The sequence below is a fragment of the Spea bombifrons genome, chromosome 5 (genome assembly GCF_027358695.1).
Source record: "Spea bombifrons isolate aSpeBom1 chromosome 5, aSpeBom1.2.pri, whole genome shotgun sequence".
Classification (NCBI taxonomy): domain Eukaryota; kingdom Metazoa; phylum Chordata; class Amphibia; order Anura; family Pelobatidae; genus Spea; species Spea bombifrons.
Genome location: NC_071091.1, coordinates 81,782,438 through 81,804,521, shown reverse-complemented (window position 1 = coordinate 81,804,521; position 22,084 = coordinate 81,782,438). Strand labels below are relative to the sequence as shown.

The 22,084-nt window shown below is 38.5% G+C and overlaps 1 protein-coding gene across 4 annotated transcripts in view; it reads left to right on the top strand.

The window, feature by feature from the left end:
* The window catches only part of TRAPPC8 (trafficking protein particle complex subunit 8), a 31,552-nt gene extending 10,116 nt beyond the window's left edge, over window positions 1–21,436 (top strand). For all 4 annotated transcript variants that reach the window (XM_053466366.1, XM_053466365.1, XM_053466364.1 and 1 more), the window contains 21 exons: window positions 645–795; window positions 1,477–1,577; window positions 2,426–2,531; window positions 2,854–2,985; window positions 4,294–4,518; window positions 4,965–5,073; window positions 6,802–6,996; window positions 7,562–7,716; window positions 8,272–8,346; window positions 8,903–9,023; window positions 12,345–12,502; window positions 12,798–13,240; window positions 14,660–14,807; window positions 15,034–15,130; window positions 15,338–15,406; window positions 15,525–15,583; window positions 16,103–16,279; window positions 18,743–18,844; window positions 19,567–19,712; window positions 19,874–19,963; window positions 20,354–21,436. In XM_053466366.1, the coding sequence (XP_053322341.1) occupies window positions 645–795; window positions 1,477–1,577; window positions 2,426–2,531; window positions 2,854–2,985; window positions 4,294–4,518; window positions 4,965–5,073; window positions 6,802–6,996; window positions 7,562–7,716; window positions 8,272–8,346; window positions 8,903–9,023; window positions 12,345–12,502; window positions 12,798–13,240; window positions 14,660–14,807; window positions 15,034–15,130; window positions 15,338–15,406; window positions 15,525–15,583; window positions 16,103–16,279; window positions 18,743–18,844; window positions 19,567–19,712; window positions 19,874–19,963; window positions 20,354–20,588 (3,094 nt within the window). In that variant the 3' untranslated portion in view covers window positions 20,589–21,436. The remainder of the gene's footprint in view (window positions 1–644; window positions 796–1,476; window positions 1,578–2,425; window positions 2,532–2,853; window positions 2,986–4,293; window positions 4,519–4,964; window positions 5,074–6,801; window positions 6,997–7,561; window positions 7,717–8,271; window positions 8,347–8,902; window positions 9,024–12,344; window positions 12,503–12,797; window positions 13,241–14,659; window positions 14,808–15,033; window positions 15,131–15,337; window positions 15,407–15,524; window positions 15,584–16,102; window positions 16,280–18,742; window positions 18,845–19,566; window positions 19,713–19,873; window positions 19,964–20,353) is intronic.
* The last annotated feature ends 648 nt before the right edge of the window (window positions 21,437–22,084 follow it).

Sequence of the window (22,084 nt, the reverse complement as noted above, 5' to 3'; positions counted from 1 at the left end):
ATGACTTTCTAGTAATGGCTTTGGTTATGTTTCTTATGCGTTTCTTACTAACTTCTAGAGCAGGGGCGTCCAACGTGCGGCCCTCCAGCTGCTGCAGGACTATGAGACTCGTCTGTATAATGAATGTATTTGTTTTAGTGTCTGTTGTAAAACAACACATACTTTTATGTCTATTATTTGATCAGATTAGTTACTCTTTTTGTAGCCTATAATGCTTGAATTGCGTCATTCATTCACTCAGTGGTTTTGTTATAGAGAAGATCTGGTTTCACAGTGTATATCAGGTTATGTCCTTGTCTTCTGCTGACTGTGGTATTAGAATGTATTGGAAAGTCTGTAAATGTAGTCAAAGGTAAATATGTTGTATTGAGCTGTTTTTAGGTCCCGAAAGTGCAATAAGGTTATCCCTACCTGCTTTATAAACCTATTCTGTTACATCACTGATGTTGTAGGATTCATTCCCTCGTTTTGTGTAATGCATATTCAGTTAATATTTAGGGATATGTCTGTAGAGGTTATTCACCATGGCCTGAGTTTTACGAAGCTTGGGGCTTCAAAGAATTCCATTCAAACTATTTAAACTTATTAAAGCACAACAACTGTAATGCACATCTAGCGTTTATTTTCTTTTTATATTTCATCAGATATCCACCAGAGGCTCCAGAGCTTCAAATTAGAAAAATGGCAGATTTGTGTTTTTTAGTCCAACATTATGATCTGGCATATAGCTGCTATCACACGGCCAAGAAGGATTTCCTGAGTGACCAAGCAATGCTTTATGCAGCTGGCTCATTGGTAAGAATCACCTTCAAATTTTTTAAGATTGCTCTTGTGCGACAATTTACAAACTTTTAATAGGTTCAAGCAGGTTGGAAAGGTTTTATGGTTTATATTTTAAAACGTTATAAACTTTAGATCATTTCATTCTCGTGTCGCAAAGGTTTTGTGAACATACTGTACTTTGGGGTCTGAACAAATATTGAAGACACTCCAGCTATCATATGCACGTTAATAGATATGATAGTGGAGAGGTCCCTTGAAATGTATTTGGTGTCCCATTTTCAAATGCATGGGACCATTTTACAGAACAGCTCCATATATGTTTTGGCCCTTTTCTGTGCAGGAGAACACATCTCCTAGCACGTGATCCACTTACCGCCAGTCAGCTCCATTGATGTCTAAGTAACGTCGCAGTGGTCTGACGCCTTGTATGCAGTCCCGTTGTTTTCAGTGTGGGTGCTTTCCTGCCACTGATTGGTGACACCTTTTAAACTTTTTAAAGAATGCATATTAAAGTAGGATATTTCTATCCAGGCATCTGCAGTTACATACACGACTTCAAATTATACACATTAAGCACTTTTTGTCCTTCAAATGTTTTAATCCTTGAATTTTGATTTTTACTTTATACTATGTGAATTAAATTAACATAATATTGTGTTAATTTCGGTGGGTTTTTTTTTTTTTTTTTTTTAGGAAATGGCTGCGGTGTCAGCATTTCTTCAGCCTGGTGCACCAAGACCCTATCCTGCTCATTATATGGACACTGCTATCCAGACATACAGAGATATATGCAAGTAAGAATACTAGTATATTACCCTTGGAGAAATCTTTGCATTATACTTTCAAAATATTTAAAAATGTACTTTTACTCACTTAATAAATCAAAGTCACAAGCACATTTTCTCTCTAAGTTCGGTATTACCGTATTTTCTCGAATATGACAAGGTTTTTTCTTGTCTTATATTCGAGGTTGTCTTATAATCAGACCTCAAATAGAGATTGAACTATAAGACTAAGATTCAGATCCCCTGCAGCGCTGCAGGAACCTGGATCTTCCTCTCTGGCAGCCGTGCGATGCGGGGATTCTGTAATGCAGCACTGGCCTGACATGACTTTCCGGTGCTCCGTCATAGAAGCCCTAGCAGAAGTGTTGGGTAGCAGCAGAGGTTGTCCTTTACGTGCAGCGCACAGACGTCCACCAGTTGCCCCCACTAGAGAGCAGGGAGTCTGAAGCACATGGGAAGTCTGGGGATGCATTGGAAAGTTTGGGGGGTGGGGTCAGAGTCGCATATAGGGTGGTATTAGGCATATCAGGGAGGCAGAGTGGTATATAGGGGTGTATAAGGCGTATCGGGTGGTATAAGGCATATCTGGGGTCAGAGTGGCATATAGGGTGTATAAGGCATATTTGGGGGCAGATGTGCATAAATGGGGGGGGGGGGGGGGTAGGTTGGCAAATAAAAGGAAATAAAAACAAGAAATATATGAAAAATTGTTTACATGTGAATAATATTAACTAGTAAAACTTTTCTTATAGGGTAGCTTCCTTCTTAATTCGTACATGTATTTAGGGGCTTTAAATTAGCAGAAACGTCCATTGATTATTTCTTAATATTATCAAATGGCATTTTCTTCACCATAGGAACATGGTTCTAGCAGAAAGGTGTGTCCTGCTCAGCTCTGAAATTTTAAAAAGTCAGGCAAAATACTCGGATGCAGCTGCGTTATTGATACGTCTAACAAGCGAGGTGAGTACATGGAATGTACCAGTATATTGATGAAAGTTCATACCACCAAAGATAACCATGTATGCTATCTGTATGTTAATCGATAGTCAATTGAAAAGTCTAAGATATAGACCATAGAGGGATTTATTTCCCCTTTAAAATAACTTTTTAAGACGTTTCGGAAATGTTTTACTGTGCTTACCCTTTCCTGAAAGGGGGTAAAATTATCATTATTATGCAATCCATCTTTTATAGTGTGTGCCTTGCAGGGACATTGTAAAGCAATCCTTAAAAAAAACATTTTAGAGGACGTGTTTTAAAATACGATTTCTGTAACCTTCAGGACTCAGATCTTCGAAGCGCCCTTCTCTTAGAGCAAGCTGCTCACTGCTTTATTAACATGAAGAATCCCATGGTGAGGAAATTTGCTTTCCACATGATACTTGCTGGCCATCGATTTAACAAAGCGGGACAGGTGAGATGACTTTTACTTATAACTACAAGATAACTTGGACCACTCAACACAGTGAGCCCTTATTTGTTCAAGTACTTTCTAGTTGTAGTATAGGGGAAGATTGTACTTATTGTCTTAGGGGTTTTGTGTTTATGCGTGTAGGGTAAATAGAAAACACAAAGCCCTGTTTCTACTGCCCTTTTATGTTAAGAAATGTGTGGAATATATTTATTTTAGACTATTTTTTTTAAAGTTGTTAAACCACAATGTTTGCAAAAGGCCTCTTAAAAAAAAAATAAAAAAATAAAATAAATAAATAAATAAAAAATAAAGTGCTTCATGAACCAACTTTTATTTAAAGCTGCAAGAAGGACTCATATTAACATTGATTCTCATGCCTGAAATATTAACCTCTACAATGGAAGGTCTGGTATTTATGAACTCAAGAAAAAAATATAAAATGAGCAATATTTAAATGCACCATGCTGAAACAAACATAAATAGTGCTCCAATATCAAAGGACTCTTCAGATTTGCTAGTGATGATGGCAGTGGCATTACATTAAGGATTGTTAATAAAAATATGGAGGTTACAGCTGTAGAGACTAATACATTGTATAGAGCAATCCATTTCAGAGTCTCTTGTGGGGAAGGTCGGTGATGTTTCTTATACACAGCCAATACTGCAATCGGTAATTACTACAGAAATATTGTTTTATTAGCTTTCCATGTAGCTTGATAATTCAGTAGACTTAGTTTGTTCTGAAAAAAGGCAACCCCCCCACCAGGGCCGGCCGAAGACTTAACACCGCCTGGGGCGAAGTTTAAAATGCAGCACCCCCCCCCCGGCGTCGGCGGGGGGGGGTTCGGCATTTTAAACTTCGCCAACGCCATAATCTACCCCCCTCCCGGTACTTACCTTTAAACAGTCCTGCGGCGAGTCTCCCTGCACTGCCACGGTGCCGGCTTGTAATGCTGAGGGCCGGCGCTCTGCATTAAAAGCCGGCACCGAGACCAAACAGGGAGACTCGCCGCAGAGGAGAGAGAGGGGCGCCAAGCGGGTAAGCGAAAACCACTCGGTGCCCCTCTCTCTCCTCTGCTTCAAAAAAAAAAAAAAAAGCGCTTGGGGCGGCAAAGTGCCGCCCCTTCTAAAGTGCCGCCTGGGGCAATTGCCCCAGTCGGCTCCATTGTAGGGCCGGCCCTGCCCCCCACATTGAAGTGATTTCCAATTGTGTCTTTAAAAGAAAACGTCTTCAACAGACTATATCTAATCATGTCATTATCACTCAAGCATTTGTACTACTAATCACATTTTTTTGTTTTGCTTTAGAAGAAACATGCTTTACGCTGTTACTGCCAGTCCATGCAGGTCTACAAGGGGAAAGGTTGGTCCCTAGCAGAAGATCACATTAACTTTACTATTGGCCGGCAGTCGTATACTCTCCATCAGCTCGAAAATGCGGCCTCTGCCTTCAGGCATATTTTAATTAACGACAGCAAGCAACCTGCATCACAGCAAGGAGCCTTTCTTCGGGAGTACCTGTATGTCTATAAGGTAATTAGAGACGTTATCCGTGCTTTGTATTGTTGGACATGACTTGTGCATGGCATGATTAATGATTACTTGAGAAGGACAGTCAATGATTCTAGTGCTGCATTTAGGAACGAAATTGCTAAATTCAGCAAAGCAGGGGAAACCACACATATAATGAGAAGTAGGAATGTAATTATTTTCCCTATCACACATTTGTACTAGAGTATTGATGATGTGACAAAAGATTTTTCTGTGATCTAACAACTTTTCCTTCAATAGACAAGTGGTGCATGCGCTCTGGCTGAGATTTACTATTGCAGAATATGTTACATGAAAGATGACTGAGAAGTTATGCCATGTGCATTGTGTTTATATATATATATATATATATATATATATATATATATATATATATTTATTAATACTATATTCTTTGTATGTTTCATGCATTTGTTCTTTCTTCTCAGAATGTATGTCCACAATCTCCTGAGAGCCCTTTACCTCAGCTCCCTTTGCCATATATCAATAGCTCAGCTACTCGAGTCTTCTTTGGGCATGATAGGCGGCCAGCTGAAGGTCAGTGCCAATTTCAAATTAATGCATTGGAAATAAGCATGCTAAACATATTCAAAATAATCATTTTGTACTGTTTGAATTCTGTTCAAATATAAAAAATATATAAAAAATTCTTGTAAATATAAAAATCTATGTGAATTTTCTGTTGGTAACATGAAGGTTTGTTATAAGGTCATGGGATCTTCTTACAAGCCCATTCTTTACAATTAATTTAGATAACTCCTTGAGTAGAAGTTGGTTTGAATCTAGGATTCTTGCTGGGCTCAAAAATTAATAATTGAACATGATTCCTACCAAGGCTGCCCTTAGCAACTCACCATAGGCTTGGCAAGGTCCTCATGCTGATACTTGGTAGATCAATCGATGGTCTACTTTCAGAACATGAATTTTTGGTTTTACCATTTGTTTGTCCTGAACACTGTTTTTGCGTTTGTGATTATTCAAACAATATAATTAAATACTGATATTAAGTACAAATACAGTGATCTGGCAAGTCTTTAATTTTTTTTCTATGAGATTACTCCTATTCCGAATCTAGGGCCCCCTACTCCGGTACATTTTTATTTACAAAAAAATAGGATGGTTAGTAAGATAAAGTAGAAGCTTTTATGTTGCGTAAGTAACAAACCTCCTGTTGCTAATTTGGTGCATTCTGTACGTGATGTACGATGACTCAGTTATCCATTAAGTGACTTCGGTAGGATCTGAACTTCTGTACAAGCTGTCCTTCACCCACACTATGGTATTTTTTATCTCAAGGATAGGCTAATGCTTTCCCTCAGTTTTTTCCTTTGTCTACAGAATTATTAATATAGTTGTTTTTTTTAGGTTCAAAGAGTTTACCATACTTTTAAAGGAGAAGCTGCATTAAAATAATACATAATATATAATAGAAATAATTAAAAATATTTTGCTTTGAGTTTTAAACACCGTGTTGGATAAAGTCACACAGCTGGGTTTTGTTTCACACTGTCCCCCTAAACTTCATGCATCAGCATAGCTGCAGCCTGTGTGTTTGAACTACACAACATACAGCATAAAATATGATTTTATTGCAGTAGATACACTATAGCAACACAATATAGGGAAGAATACACATTTCCATAAGAATTCCAGCATTTACACACCTTTGGTGCACCTACTTTTGTGAACTAAGTATTTCTTTATTGTGTTTTTCTGGGAGTTATGTGAAACGTAGCACAGCAAATTTTCAGCTACCCATTCTTTGTTGTTCATGCGCACACACTAGCGCAGCAGTGATGTCCTCTCTGTGCCTGGTCAGCGTGCACATATTCACTAATGTGTTAATGCCTCAGCTCTATCTTGAATATATAGTCCCCTTCCCAATGCCGCTTCGGTAGTTCCTCATGCCCGGCTGCTGTGAATTGCTGGTACCCGTCCCAGACCAGCCCTGATTTAGTATGCTTTTCATCAAGCATATAGCAGTATGAATTTCAATGCACCATGCAGACGTCATGTATAAACAATCCGTGTTTGTTGTGAGAAAATCTTACACAATACCCTAACATAAAGAGTATTTGTCATAATTTTATTTTATATATAATTTGCTTTGTTTCATGTAACATCAGGAGCAACCAATACAATGTAGAACCATATGGCCCATTCAAATGTTATAAGCCAAAGCTGTAGAAATATAAAAAGACATATTAAGTACATTCCTGATAACAAAAACATTCATTAGTTATGTGCGCTTCTGTAACGTTACAGGTGAGAAGCAAGCTGCCACGCATGTAAGCCTTGACCAAGAATATGATGGGGAATCATCACAACAATGGAAGGAGTTGGAGGAACTTGTCGTATCTGTAGTTAATAGAGGAGTCCTGCCTCCGAATTTTCAAACAACGCAGTATTGTTTAGGTAGCAACTCTGACAACTCCAAATTTCCTCTAGCTGTTGTACAAGGTAATACATTTAACCTAAGAACTTTTGTCGGTACATACTGAGAATAAAAATATGTGGACACCTTTATTTCATAAATGGTTCCTGACATGGAGAGCTTCTCTTCATTGACACCTACTACTTCTGTTATGGCCATAATAGACTCTATATTGATTATCAACAAAGGCACCTCACTAGTGCTACTTTCAATATACAATGGATCATGATGTTTTACACTTAATTCTTTTTATTTTTGTTCATGGTTTTCTTGGATAGATTATGCCAGAAGTATCCTCCTAACTATTAGCTTCCACGTAATGTCCTCATACCATTTTATTGTGCCAAGATGCCCATAATTTGCATGATTATGCAACTAATTCATGTACCCTTTTGCCATACTTGTAAGTGAAAAATACTCTTAACATCAGGATCTTTAATGTATCAACCCATTATCTTAAGGGACTAGAGCTTCTAAAGAAATAGATGGTAATTTACAAACTTGCTGTCAGGCTTACAAACATAACCAGTCGAAGGCATTGTAAAAATATTTTCCAGATAAAACTGATCTTTATTTCTCCTATTTCAACAGAGCCAATAACTGTGGAGGTGTCCTTCAAGAATCCTCTTAAGGTTCCACTTTTGTTAACCGATTTATCTCTGTTGTGGAAATTCCAGCCAAGCGAGATTATCCAAAATTCTGTTGGAGAACCAAAAGAACCCATCACCAATGATTTGAGCACAAAGGTAGTCAGCCTTATTCTTTCTCTGGTTTTACTTCATCCTTGATATTATTGCTTTGATTAAGTATTTTGTAGACTTTCTTTTACCGATGACTATGCTGGTTAAGTTTGTAGACCTTGGCAACTACATTTCTGATTCTGAATACATCTCATTAAAAATCACCAGTTGGAGATAACAAAAACCAGGTTTGCTTTGTGGTAGCTCTCCTTCTGCAATTTTGTCAGCGTCTTACATGCCCAATAGCTGTCTGCCAGGAGTGCTGATTGTATGTGTGCAAACCCATGTGCCCACGTATACAGGCAGTAGGACATGCAGCTGCACACTGGTCCCAGTGCGTTTTCATTTTATTGCTGGGTTAAGCAGTATATCCAGTAATGTTCCGTTTGTGCCATTGGCGTGACATTTTGCTAAGTAGGCTGAGGGATGGGAGCATTGTTCCAATAAAAAAAACTGCAGGGATGCAGACTAAAGGGCCCTAAGAGGCTGAGGTCTTCAATATGCAGTGTGTGTTTTTAATGTTGTTACCACGTTCCATTAAAACCATATTTACTTGTACAGGGAAAATGTGTCAGTGATGTCATTGGAACTGAAGAAATAAGTGAATTTTTAATTAACAGTGAAGAAACAAAAATTGTAAGTACACTTTGCCTTTTTTTGTTTAATCTCCGAAGTAAAAGATTTTATTCCTGATACAATAACATTCATTACTGAGAACTTGGTGGCAGGCTGTTTTCAGACGTGGAAAACCGTTATAATGTTACTATATGGTGCATTTGATATCCTCAAATCATCATAATATCTGGTTAGGGCATGTCGCTTGTAAAGCACACTATATGGCCACCTGCCTAAATAGCAAGTAGACCTTTCGATGCAGTCTAAATTTACATCGACACATGTACAAATACTTAAAAACTCCTCGAGCCATGATCAGTCATCCTCATAACTCCAAGTCGCAACACCCAAATGTTTGTAATTGGCAAAATGTTTTTCTTTGAAAAATAATAGCTTTGCCTCCAAGAGTATTGTGCAAATACATAGTATGCACCTAATATATATATATTTTTTAAAGTGTAATATGTACTCTAAAGCATGCATAGATGCAAGTACTGTCTGGTATATTCTAGGTTGTTTCCTTCTGTTTCATTAATGTTTGACTAATATACAAGATGCCACTCTCCCATTCTTACAGGCAAGACTGAAATTATTTCCCTTCCAAAGTGGGGAGTTGCATATTCTGGGAATTGTCTATAATCTTAGCACTACTCCGTATATTGGCACCGTGGATGGACCGGCCAGCAGTTTACCAGCGGGTAAGCACGTGCTAATGGCAGCTCTGGTTATAGAAGATTTCTACATTATATTGTTAGAGAGAGATTTCTCCTCGCACTTAAATATTCTTGATTCCTTTTTTCTTCCTGTAAGTTATTAGGGTATGTGGATATTTTGTGAGCTGTATTGATGAGATACATTTGGGTTTATTGATTAAACCACAGGCTTGTGTTAAATGTGCTTCAATTTTTTGACTGATGTCACCCTGCATAATGCTTAGGTTATGTGGGGAGACACAAAAGCTTGTTTATTTAACTATGCATTGTACAGGGCCAGTTCAGCCTTTGTTGCATTAGATCAGGCATGTCCAAACTTTTTTCGAAGAGTGCCAGATTTGATGAGGTGAACATGTGCGAGGGCCGACCATTTTGCCTGACATTTTCTGAACCATTAAAATGAAATGCAAATTAACTATTTTATGCAACGTTTATTGAAAACGGCATACCACATCTATCCCTTTCTCACTCTCCTTTTTCAGCAACCGCTCAGCACCCCTTGGGCCCCCCTGACTGGCAGAACTCCAGGGCCCGGTCGCAGTCGCGACCCCGGTAGTTCCGCCACTGCCTACAATTTCTTCATCAGATGCCCTTGTGGCTGTGTGTGCCGGCGCAGGGAGAAGGAAAGCCCAAATCTAGCGACGTCCGAGATCGCAAGATTTGGGCTTTCCTTCTCCCTGCGCCGGCACACACAGCCACAAGGGCATCTGATGAAGAAATTGTGTAGGGGAGGGCAGGGGCGTACCTAGAGTATTTGGCACCCAGGGCAGATCCTGTATGTGGCACCCCCCCACACACACACTTTAAAACTACCTGGCCGAAACTGAATATGACCCCCCACACACACCATAAAAAAAATCTAACACTTTTATTTAAAGTAAGTAACACACCAAAATAGGACAAAACAATTAAATAACAATATATATATATATATATATATATATATATATATATATATATATATATATATATATATATATATATAATTGTTAACAGCAATCACATTCCTATCATGCCCAGGCATACCCAGATTCCAGGAGGCAGTCGCAGACTTGGCATGATAGGAGTATGATTGCCTTATCTACCCCTTCTCGCTCCCTTCTGCCCTATCTACCCCTTCTCACTCCCTTCTCCCTATCTACCCCTCCTAACTATCTACCCTCTCCCTCTTTGAAGTTCACTTACCTTTCAGGAGTCCTGCGTGGGGGTGCAAGGCCTCTGTCTCCCAGCTCTGCCACTGTATAGAACAGTATAGAGTGATGGGCGTTATGATGTACTTTAGAGCATAATTATATAATGAAAAATACATTGGAAATGGTACAGCATAACACCCATCACTCTCACACATTTACCAATCCACACGCATACCAATCCACACGCATACACCAATCCACACGCATACACCAATCCACACACATACACCAATCCACACACATACACCAATCCACACACATACACCAATCCACACACATACACCAATCCACACACATACACCAATCCACACACACATACCAATCCACACACATACACCAATCCACACACATACACCAATCCACACACACATACCAATCCACACACACATACCAATGAAAAATACATTGGAAATGGTACAGCATAACACCCATCACTCTCACACATTTACCAATCCACACGCATACCAATCCACACGCATACACCAATCCACACGCATACCAATCCACACGCATACACCAATCCACACACATACACCAATCCACACACATACACCAATCCACACACATACACCAATCCACACACACATACCAATCCACACACATACACCAATCCACACACATACACCAATCCACACACACATACCAATCCACACACACATACCAATCCACACACACATACCAATCCACACACATACACCAATCCACACACATACATCAATCCACACACATACACCAATCCACACACATACACCAATCCACACACACACACCAATCCACACATATACCAATCCACACGCATACCAATCCACACACACACCAATCCACACATATACTAATCCACACACATACACCAATCCACACACATACACCATTCCACACACATACACCAATCCACACATACCAATCCACACATTCCAATCCACACATACCAATCCACACACATACACTAATCCACACATATATACCAATCCACACATATATACCAATCCACACACATACCAATCCACACACATACCAATCCACACACATACCAATCCACACACATACCAATCCACACACATACCAATCCACACATATACACTAATCCACACACATACACCAATCCACACACATACACCAATCCACACACATACACCAATCCACACACATACACCAATCCACACACACATACCAATCCACACATACACATCCACACATATACCAATCCACACATATACCAATCCACACACATACACCAATCCACACACATACACCAATCCACTCTCACTGTATGCTTTCCTACCTTTCCTCTTTTCTCCTTACAGCTCCTTTTCCTGCTCTTCGCTCCTCTTCTTCTTCAGTTCTTCCTTCTTCTTCCGAGGCCACGGGGTTCAGAGGGCACGGATAGCGGTGGGCGCGGCTTCAGTGTTGTGCGCCGGTTTCTGACAACAAACCCCGGCGCACAACAGCTGTTGCCGAGCGGATCGCAAGGGAGCAGTATCGGAGGTCTTTACCGGACATCCGGCTCCCTTGAGTGATTTTAAGCCGGATGTCCGGTAAATACCTCCGATACTGCTCCCTTGCGATCCGCGCGGCAACAGCTGTTGTGCGCCGGGGTTTGTTGTCAGATCCCGGCACACAACACTGAAGCCGCGCCCACCGCTGTGTGGCTGTGTGTGGCTGTGTGTGCCGGCGCAGGGAGAAGGAAAGCCCAGATCTCGCGCTTTCCTTCTCCCTGCCCCGGCTGATGACGCCAAGTCCCGTGGCTCACTTGGGGGCCGCATCAGTCCGGAACGCGGGCCGCAATTGGCCCGCGGGCCGGACTTTGGACATGCCTGCATTAGATGCTTACTGGGATTGAACTTTAATAATGCATGCTTGAAGTAGATATTGCAAGGTGCTTTTATATACTGTATGCTCATAATTACATATGGCATTTAATGGAGAAGACGGCTTGTTTGTTAACTGGGCCGTTTAAGAGAAGATAAAGTGTATCCACACTGGTAACTGCTAATACCTTTATGGACTTTGTTCGATTTATATATCTATATAGTGGCACTCAGCTGGCAGTTTACAATGAAATATATGCATACATTTAAGATATACAGTCTTAGGAGTTGTATTTTTTCTGCAGGTAAATTTACATCAAATGGAGTTTCAGTTAGAGGTCGGCAGGATCTGGAAATACAAGGTCCTCGACTGAATAGTACAAAAGAGGAAAAAACATCTATTCAGTATGGACCTGATCGTCGACTGGATCCAATAATTGTCCCACAGATGCCTTTGTTGGAGGTACATCTCACACTCATATTCTGTATCCATTTACTTCTAATATTTGTTGAGTTTAAATCTAGGAACTTAACCTTCTGCCTAGCTTCATCACTTATAGCTCTAGTTTAGCTTTCAAGATTTTGTTTTAAGGACCATTTATCCTTGATCACATTTGTAGGGGAAACTAATTGCTAAGGCCGTTTAAGGCTACTTAAGACTGTGATGCGTCGCCCATTAAATGTGTTGTTTTTAGGATCTCAAAGACTTTATTACAGTGGTGATGCAGTTTAGATTCTTATTTTTTCTTCTTCAATAGGTGTACTTTATTAACTTTCCAACTGGATTGCTTTGTGGAGAAATCAGAAAAGCCCACGTTGAATTTGTAAATGTGAGCAATTGTCCTCTAACGGGACTAAGGGTTGTTTCCAAAAGACCTGAGTTTTTTACGTTTGGCAGCAATACGGCCGCACTGACTCCACTAAGTCCAGCAGCTTCGATGAACTGCAGTGCTTATAAGACTGTTGTTACCGATTCTACCTCTGGCTGCACAATGTTAACCTCATCTGCTGCTCCAGTAGACTTTGGTGTTGGTGGTGAAAGCCAACCGGAGGTAATTGATATTCCTCTAACAGACTCGGTCCTTGCCCCTGGTGCATCAGTCCAACTTCCTTTGTGGTTACGTGGTCCGGATGAAGAGGGAGTTCATGAGATCAATTTTGTGTTCTATTACGAAAGCTTAGAAAAACAGTTGAGAATGCGGTAAGTTTATTTATAAAGTAACCATAAAATCTACTACATTTTGTTGCATTAATATTACTTGCATGGTGTTTGTCATAAAAATTCAAATACCTCATTAATCCATTAGATTCTTGGAAGTTTAAGTAAACGACAATATTATCAAACCTAACTAGAAAACTTTTGGAATGTCCAAGCATAGAATAGTTGAATCCATTTTTATTTCTACTTTTATAAAGTAAGCTTATTAATATTTAATGAATTAAGGATGTACCTAGCTTTTTATTGCTTCAGCTGTAATCAGCATACCAAGTGCCATTCATGCTTCCTGTAAAATGTTATGTCCTTCTTGATGCTGTCCTGGGTTTCAGATTAATTAAAATATCCCTTAAATTACATTTTCCTTTACAAACATATTATGAGTTTATATAAACAGCTTTGGTGTGAATAAATCCTCATTTGAGTTTTATTTACATCATCCTGTCTTTTTGTGTTAAATGTTTTTTTTTTTAATCTCGTTGTACAGAGATAATTGGATAATACTGTGAGATAATACTATTATTATTATTTTATTATCCGCAGTCACATGTTCCTTATGGTGACATTGGAATAGCTCAAATGTTTGAGGATCTATCATTACTCATAAAGAGATTTTTTTTATATTCGTTCATTTACCTTAACCTTGTTTATTCAACCTTTTTCAGCTCATGTTTGCTGTTATCTCTGATAATGTTTGAGAAAAATGTTTTAATTTTTTTTTTTATTATTATTATTTTAACTCCAAAAAACCAGGCTCACACATTAGTTATACATGGCCTGTTTACGAATGTTTGGTTTTATTTTTCTAACTGAAATTTTCAAAGTAATTTTCTGACCTTGACTGAATTTGTTAATGGATTTAGCGTCCGTATGAAACAAGTTAGGTGTTTAGCACTTAAATAAACCCAGCACAAACCTTCTGTAATGTGTTTTTCTTTTATGGTTTTATTACCAGATAAGGTCACACATTTAGTTTGTTATGAATAAGCCGTACCTTGAAAAGTCAGTGTTTTCTAACATATTTGATCAATATTGCATGACGTCTTTAAAACCCTTTGACTTCCTTTCAGTTCCAGGATGTTTAGCATCCTAAAGCTCTACAAAATATAAAAATATTTCTCCAGGGGGTGGAGGAAATGCAGGCCTTTGTAACGTAAAATGTTGCGTGCGTTGTGATGTCATGAGTGGTCGCATGCGTGTCACAATACACCGGCAGAAACTGATACTTGGGAACAAGGTAGCACGGTTGCATTAAAAAAAGTTTAATGTGTAGTTTTGGGTAAATTTCAAATAGACATACGCAAGCTTTCCAAAATTTGTAGGTATGAAAAAGTAGCTATTTCTAAGACAATATTTTTTCATCTTAATTTATACATCTGCCTTATCATTGTTCTGTTTCTTTAGACATAGGGTCCTAAGACACACCGCAGTGATATGTACAAGTAAGTCGCTGAATGTCCGGGCCTCTGTCTCCAGAAGTAATACGCTGGAGGATGAAGAAAGCAAAGGTGGAAATATGCTTGTGTTTGTGGATGTGGAAAACATGAACACAGTAAGTATTTCAGTTACTCGTGTTAAAAGTGTGTTTATACATTTGCAAAATGCTTTGAATATGACATTCAAACAGGTTGTACTCCTAACTCGAATGTCTTCCTCTGTCTCTGCCCCATTTTGTTGGCGCGTCTGCACACAATTCTGTTACCGTAACAGAGAATGACCAAAAAAGCCTATTAGTTGCTGGTTGTTCTACCTGTTCATGTTTCTGCTTTTTATTTCAGAGCGAGGCAGGTGTGAAAGAATTTCATATTGTTCAAGTATCCAGTAGCAGCAAGAACTGGAAGCTGCAGAAGTCTGTGAATCCCACTAAAAATAAAGGTATACAAATATTAACAACATATGAGATATGCACTGAAAATATGTATAGACCCATGACTTTTAATATCTTCTTGGCATAAATGACTATTTCCTTCAGCTCAAGAGACACTCAATGTAATATGTTTAATGCAATTCTTACATTTTCAATGTTTTTAGTAGTTTAGGATCCTTTTCTTCATTCTTAATATATACATTTTTTCATATTAGATACTAAACTAACCAGCAGAGAGAGGGTCAAAATGTGTTTCAAAGCAGTGCGATGCAAATCTTCTCTAGGTAAGATTCTGCTTTATGAATGTGTTTGTGTGTCTGCCTTATACATGGTTATGTGGCTCCAGTGTTATATATTGAAATCAAGGTATATTTATTAGAATATCATGCTTCATCTTTTTAGATGCTGAACCGTCATCAGAAAGATACACATTTGGTGACATCATTTTGGGAAATGAACAGGTATGCAGATCATAGCCATGCACATTACATACACATGTATTATACCCAATGGAACCGTGAGAAGGAAGCAATGTAATGATGCAATAAACAAATTACCATCTCAAATTCACTCCCTATGTTGACCTATGTATGTTTGTCCAAGTTATTGATGTAACTGACCAACTGTTTTTTTACCTATATAAATTACCCCATCATGCATAGTTTTATTTAGAAATAGCCTTTTCGATGTAACTATCAATAAGGTCAGCTGTAATTGTGATATGTGCATGTCTGAACTGTAATACTCTTAATTTTTCTATGCACAAGACTGTTTCAGGAACACTTGTGAAGTTTTTATTTATTTTGTCTGCTTGGTTTCCAACCGCTAACGTGTTCCCGTGTGGAGATGGCGTTAAAGACGTAAAAAATTTGTGATAGTTACCATCGAGTTTTAATATTTTTTTTGGCTGTTGATTCATTTTACTTATTGACCTTACGCCTTCTTCTTTGAGTCTTACGCAGTTTTTTGTAATATTGCAGATAATAAGCTCGACCACTCCATGCGCGGACTTTTTCTTTCGAAGTTCGCTATCCACGCAGTGTAAGAAAAGTCCGCCGGCAGCCACAGCGGCATCTGGGAAGTCAACACACGATGAGGCTGTTCGTTTAATACAGAAGTGCAGTGAAGTTAACCTAAATATCATTGTATTGTGGAAGGTAAGAAAAAAAAAAATAAATAACCAAAATCTGTAGATTGAATGAGAACACAAAATGCAATAGATTCAAAAAATCATTATTTTAACCAAATCTTAGTGGTGTTTAACTATAACAGCACTGCTGCTTGTAATTTTGCACATACATGTTGTGAAGAAGGAAGACTTAAATCTCTGAAGTTCATTGTGATGGTGTTCATGTTAATTTAAGTCCGATTTGCATGCAAGGTGAGGGAAACAATTTCAGTGTGTGTAATTCACAGAGCAAGGATGCATTGCTACCATTAAAGATGTCTTCTGCTTCAATCCTTTGGCTTCTTTTTATATTTTCCATTCAAGTACTTGCTTAAATGCACAATTTACGGTACTTGACACTAAAGACGTATGGGTACTTAAGTACTTTGAGTACATTAGTATATATTCTTATATAAATACAAAAAAATCCAAACACTGCAGAGCCGCAGTCGTTGTCGTCCTCTGTGATCCAACGATTATTGCTGGAAGCAGCCGATCAATAGCAGACAAGTGTTCCCGTTGTGAATTCAATAGGAGCACTTTCCATGTTTGCACCCGGGCTCTCGATAAAACCCCACCATGCAGAGCCAGCGCTGGAGCTGACAGGCGGTATATCACGTGTGAGGAAACGTGTGAGGCTGCACATGTCTCCTGCATGGAGAATAGCTGGGGGCAGGCTAAGGGGCAAATGCGTATGTGGGAATTCTGTAGCATATATCCGCACTCCACTAAAATTAAAATGATCTACTCAGCTATTATATACATTAGGGCTGCAACTAACGATTATTTTCATAATCGATTAGTTGGCCGATTATTTTGTCGATTAATCGGATAAAAAAAATAAATGTAAATTTTTCATTTATTTAAAATAATTTAATAAACAAACGATGTTAAATACAAACAGCAGAATAAAAAAAAAAACTTTGATAAAATGCATTTCTTGTCTTTATTTCCCAACCAGCCCCCCCAATTTATGCACATTTGAGCCCAGGCTTGCCACGCTGCCTCTCACATATGCCATGCTGCCTCTCACATATGCCACTCCACGCTGCCTCCCACATATTCCACTCCACGCTGCCTCCCACATATGCCACTCCACGCTGCCTCCCACATATGCCACTCCACGCTGCCTCCCACATATGCCACTCCACGCTGCCTCCCACATATGCCACTCCACGCTGCCTCCCACATATTCCACTGTGCCTGATACGCCTTATACCCCCTGATACACCACTCCATCCTCCCCAGACATACCACTCTACCCCAGATATGCCTTATACACCCTGATACACCACTCCGTCCTCCCCACATATGCCTTATATAATGTATATGCCTTATACCCCCAGATATGTCACTCCATCCTCCCCAGATATGCCTTCATAGTCCCCTCATAGAGTCACAGACCCGTTCGCATCACACTGACACCATACTTTTATAAATAAGTACTGGGTTAATCTTCACGGCCCCCAGGATTTAGATTCCCTTTAGTCTACCCCCCTTTATATCTAACTGCACCTTAAGTTAACTTTATTAAATTAATCAAATTAACCCTCAGTCCTCATTATTAAATTAACCCTAAACACCCCATTAACCATAACTACCCCTAAATTAACCCTAAACACCCCATCAACCACAGCATCCCCTAAATTAACCCTAAACACCCCATTAACCACAGCATCCCCTAAACACCCCATTAACCACAACTGCCTCAAATTAACCCCAAACACCCCATTAACCGCAGCTGCTCCTAAATTAACCCTAAACACCCCATTAACCATAGCTGCCCCTAAATTAACCCTAAACACCCCATTAACCATAGCTGACCCTAAATACCCCATTAACCATAACTGCCCCTAAATTAACCCTAAACACCCCATTAACCATAACTGCCCCTAAATTAACCCTCACCTCCCCTAACTTTCAGTAGCCCAAATATTAATTTTATACTTAGTTAGATGAGTGTCAGCCATGCGGTTCTGGCCTTCTGGGAGAAGGAAAGGGGCGGGGCCAGTTGTCACAGTGATTACAGGGAGGGACTGGTAAGTAGAAGCTGCTGCTGTGAGTCACTCAAACGGATTATATAATAAGGGGTATTTTTCAGAGCGTTTGCTCTGAAAAAACCCTCATTTTATAATCGATAATAATCGATTCAACTAATCGATAATGAAATTCGTTGGGAACGAATTTCATTATCGATTATCGATTTTATCGATTAGTTGTTGCAGCCCTAATATACATTAAAGTGCATGCAATGGTTGGAGTGTCTCTTTAAGTTAACAATCCTGTAGATGTTGCCAGATAATATAAATTATTATTCAGCAGACTTGTTTTGTTTTTTTGTGGCAAAACAAATTCTTTAGTCAAAATAAGTGTTTGTATGGAAGAGCAAAACGTCACCTCGGTTATTATTTCTGAATAACGGTTACCGGCCTCTATATCGTGTATTTTCCAGGCATATGTTGTTGAAGATAACAAGCAGCTGATTTTGGAAGGCCAGCATCATGTGACACTTCACACAGTTGGGATGGAGGCTCTGTCTTCTCCCCAAAAGCAGGTAATAATTCTCTTGGGTTTTAAATTTTCTATTTTTGAGCGTCAAAGTCAAATGAAAAAAAAAGTTTTTTTTGTTTCCAAAACCCTCTATTTCATTGTTTGATTTAATAAGGTGTGCCACCCATTGTCTTTCGAACAGTTAACTGTAACAATTACTTAGCAATACATGTTATCAGATCAACTGAGTGTTACTTATTTCTGATCTCCAGATTTTCCTATTAGTTAGGTATTTGGAACAAAAAAATAATGGTGTCATTATTATTGTACTGCTAATACAATAAGACCTTGTCAGAAGGCCATTGTTTTCCTGGGACTGCTTTCCCCTTTAAGTTTTATTTATGGCGTGCCAGTAGTCTCCAACAATCCAACAATAAAAGGAATATTGTCAATAAAATTAACATGTTAAGGCCCACTGGTACAGAAGGAAAAGACAGCTCTACCTTTACAGTCTTATTGTCTAGGTACCTAACTCAGTCAGTATTTATGTTCAAAGCGTAAGTATACTGATCCTCCTGTAAAACAGTCCCAGCAATGTCCGGATCTGCACCATCACTTAAATAATAAACAAGTGTCCCTATAATTTTCTAATAAAGATTTTAGTTAATACAGAATTGTTTTGTATTAGTGCCTTAATCTTTGTAATTCATTGATTGTGTGCCTTGGAAATTGTATCAGTAAACAGTATCTTTTTTATTTATTTATTTTCTGTTTTATCAATTTTAGGAGCAACCAGAAATGGTTCTGTTGAAGTTTAACAGGCCAGAAAGTACTGCTGTAACCACGAAGCCGTCCACAGAACAGCTCTCAAATCTAATTAAAACCAGCCTTCACTACCCAGAATCTTTTAGTCATCCATTCCATCAGAAAAGGTATGTGGAAATAACCAAGACTTAAGGCTGTACAGTAACAGGTGGTAAAAATAATTTGCAACACCTTAAATGTATTTGCAGTGTTTTATTTGTGCCTTCTCTGTGCTTTTACTGTAGACCTTTTGAGTAATGGTGTTTTTCTTTTTTCTTTTTATGTACAGCCTTTGTATAGTTCCAGTTACTCTTGTGCTCTCCAATAGTTCTCAGGCAGATGTTGATGTAATAGTTGATCTCAGGCATAAGACAACAAGGTAAGTGTAAATTGGGTCCTTCACATCATTTTCCCTGGAAAACATATCTTCTTACTTAATAGAATTATGCATATAAAAAGGTGTTTTATGTGCAAAGTTTGAAAGCTGGAGTTATCACCATGGTGACCAATACAATAGCAAAATCTGCAGGGACATGCTATTGTAATAAGAACACATTTTAAGGCTTTATATAAGATGCACTTTGTATACATAACCCCCTTTATTCTTAAATGTTTGTCTGATCTCGTAACCACTCCCAGAGAAAGCATCATTATGTCTAACATTTCCACAATAACCATGTTTATGCATCTTATTTACTTATTGTAGACAGCGAGACATGATTTTTGTTACCCGACCTCATCATAAACTTGGCTTCCTTTTCTCCTGCAGCCCTGAATCCCTAGAAATCCATGGTTCCTTCACTTGGCTTGGGCAAACCCAGTATAAAAGTCAGCTGAAAAGCCATCAAGTCTTCAGTCTGCAGCTACAGGCTTGTTTCATTCATACAGGAATCTACAACCTCGGGACTCCTAGGGTGTTTGCCAAGCTTGCGAACCAAGTCACTCTGTTTGAAACCAATCAGCAGAGCTCCATGCCAGCACTGATTGTTATTAATAATGCTTGAATGCTTTTTCTCTTAAAATTCAACTTAAAGGAATGGATCTGAATTGTGTGTTTTAATAATACATTGTTACTTTCAGATAATAGAGAAGAAAAATACATGTTTCTTCTTGGTGTCTTATGTGCAAGAAATCCTTTAGCAACCAGTGGTAAACATTACAATTGTTTGACCTTTATTCGTCGTCATCAAGCAAATCTGTTTTTTTTTCCCTCTCTAAGGAAATCTATATTTCCTGCACATGTAATGCAGATATTAAATGTCCTTGTTGGGCACTTACCTTTCAGGTATATTGAACGTGGTTTGAACAGTTTAACGTGTTTAAAGGAATTTTGTTATCCTGGACTCCCGTTTTGAAAGGTGTTACTGTCATTTGCACTTCTTAGATTTCACATTCGTTTCAGACCTAGCTACACATTTGTTTGAGGGTGGCGAAATATTTAAAACACACAGTTGTGTCCATATAGAAACTTAAAATCCAATAGTTTTGCTTCCCGTTTTGTTAACATTTTGATTCATCTCAGTACTGAATGCACTATTTCACAACCATTACATTGTTATCTAAATAGCGTTATTCACTTTATTACATTTAACTATTGAGTTGATCGCCTCGGTATAATAAAGTATGCTTTTCAATAAATGATGTACTATATTTATAACAAATGCATTGTAAATAGAATAAAACATACATCATATTTGCTGTTCAAAGACTTTTCTTGCATATAATGGGCTGTATCCAATGGCCGTAATATATATACTACTTGTTGCATAATTATGTTAACAATATATAATGTACATAAGACATTAAAAGTTTTAACAAGTCTGTGAGTAAACAAATGTAATATTTTTTACTATTATTGCGTACCTCATTTCTTACGTCTGCATTAACTTATTTCGGTCACAGAATACAAGTCTGTTTGAAAATGAATGTGTAAAAATGCTAGATCTGTGAAATTTGTTGAATGCCATCTTTTAATTTAAGTAGGAATTAAACAGGGCCGACTCATCGCTTCACACGGGATACATATGCAGAGATTGGCCCTTTGTGAGGCTTTGTTGGAATGTTAAAAACACCAGGAAAACCTTTTATGTAGGAAATTCTTCAGGAATTTTTTGTTTTTCTGGGAATGAAGTTTGGCCCTGTGTGGAGAAGCAGGCACACTAACCTCTTTTTGCCACGTGCAGGCTGTTCTGCGGCCACGCATCCCAATCTTCTTACCGCAAGAGACTGCGAAGTAAGTTCACACTCAACCTAGAATGAGCAGGCACTTTGAATTCCATCTCACAAAGGAAGAGAAGTAAACGGTAGCAGCAACGTGGCTTCTGTAATCCATTAGTTGTGGTACAGAAGACATGAGAAGAAAGAGAACAGTAACATTAAAATGTATATTATAGATATAGATAGATATACATATATAGAGCTATATTGGATAATATGTATACAGTAGCTCTAACAATGAGTGGCAAAGAAAAAACTATCCGCAATCAGAGACCCGCTACTG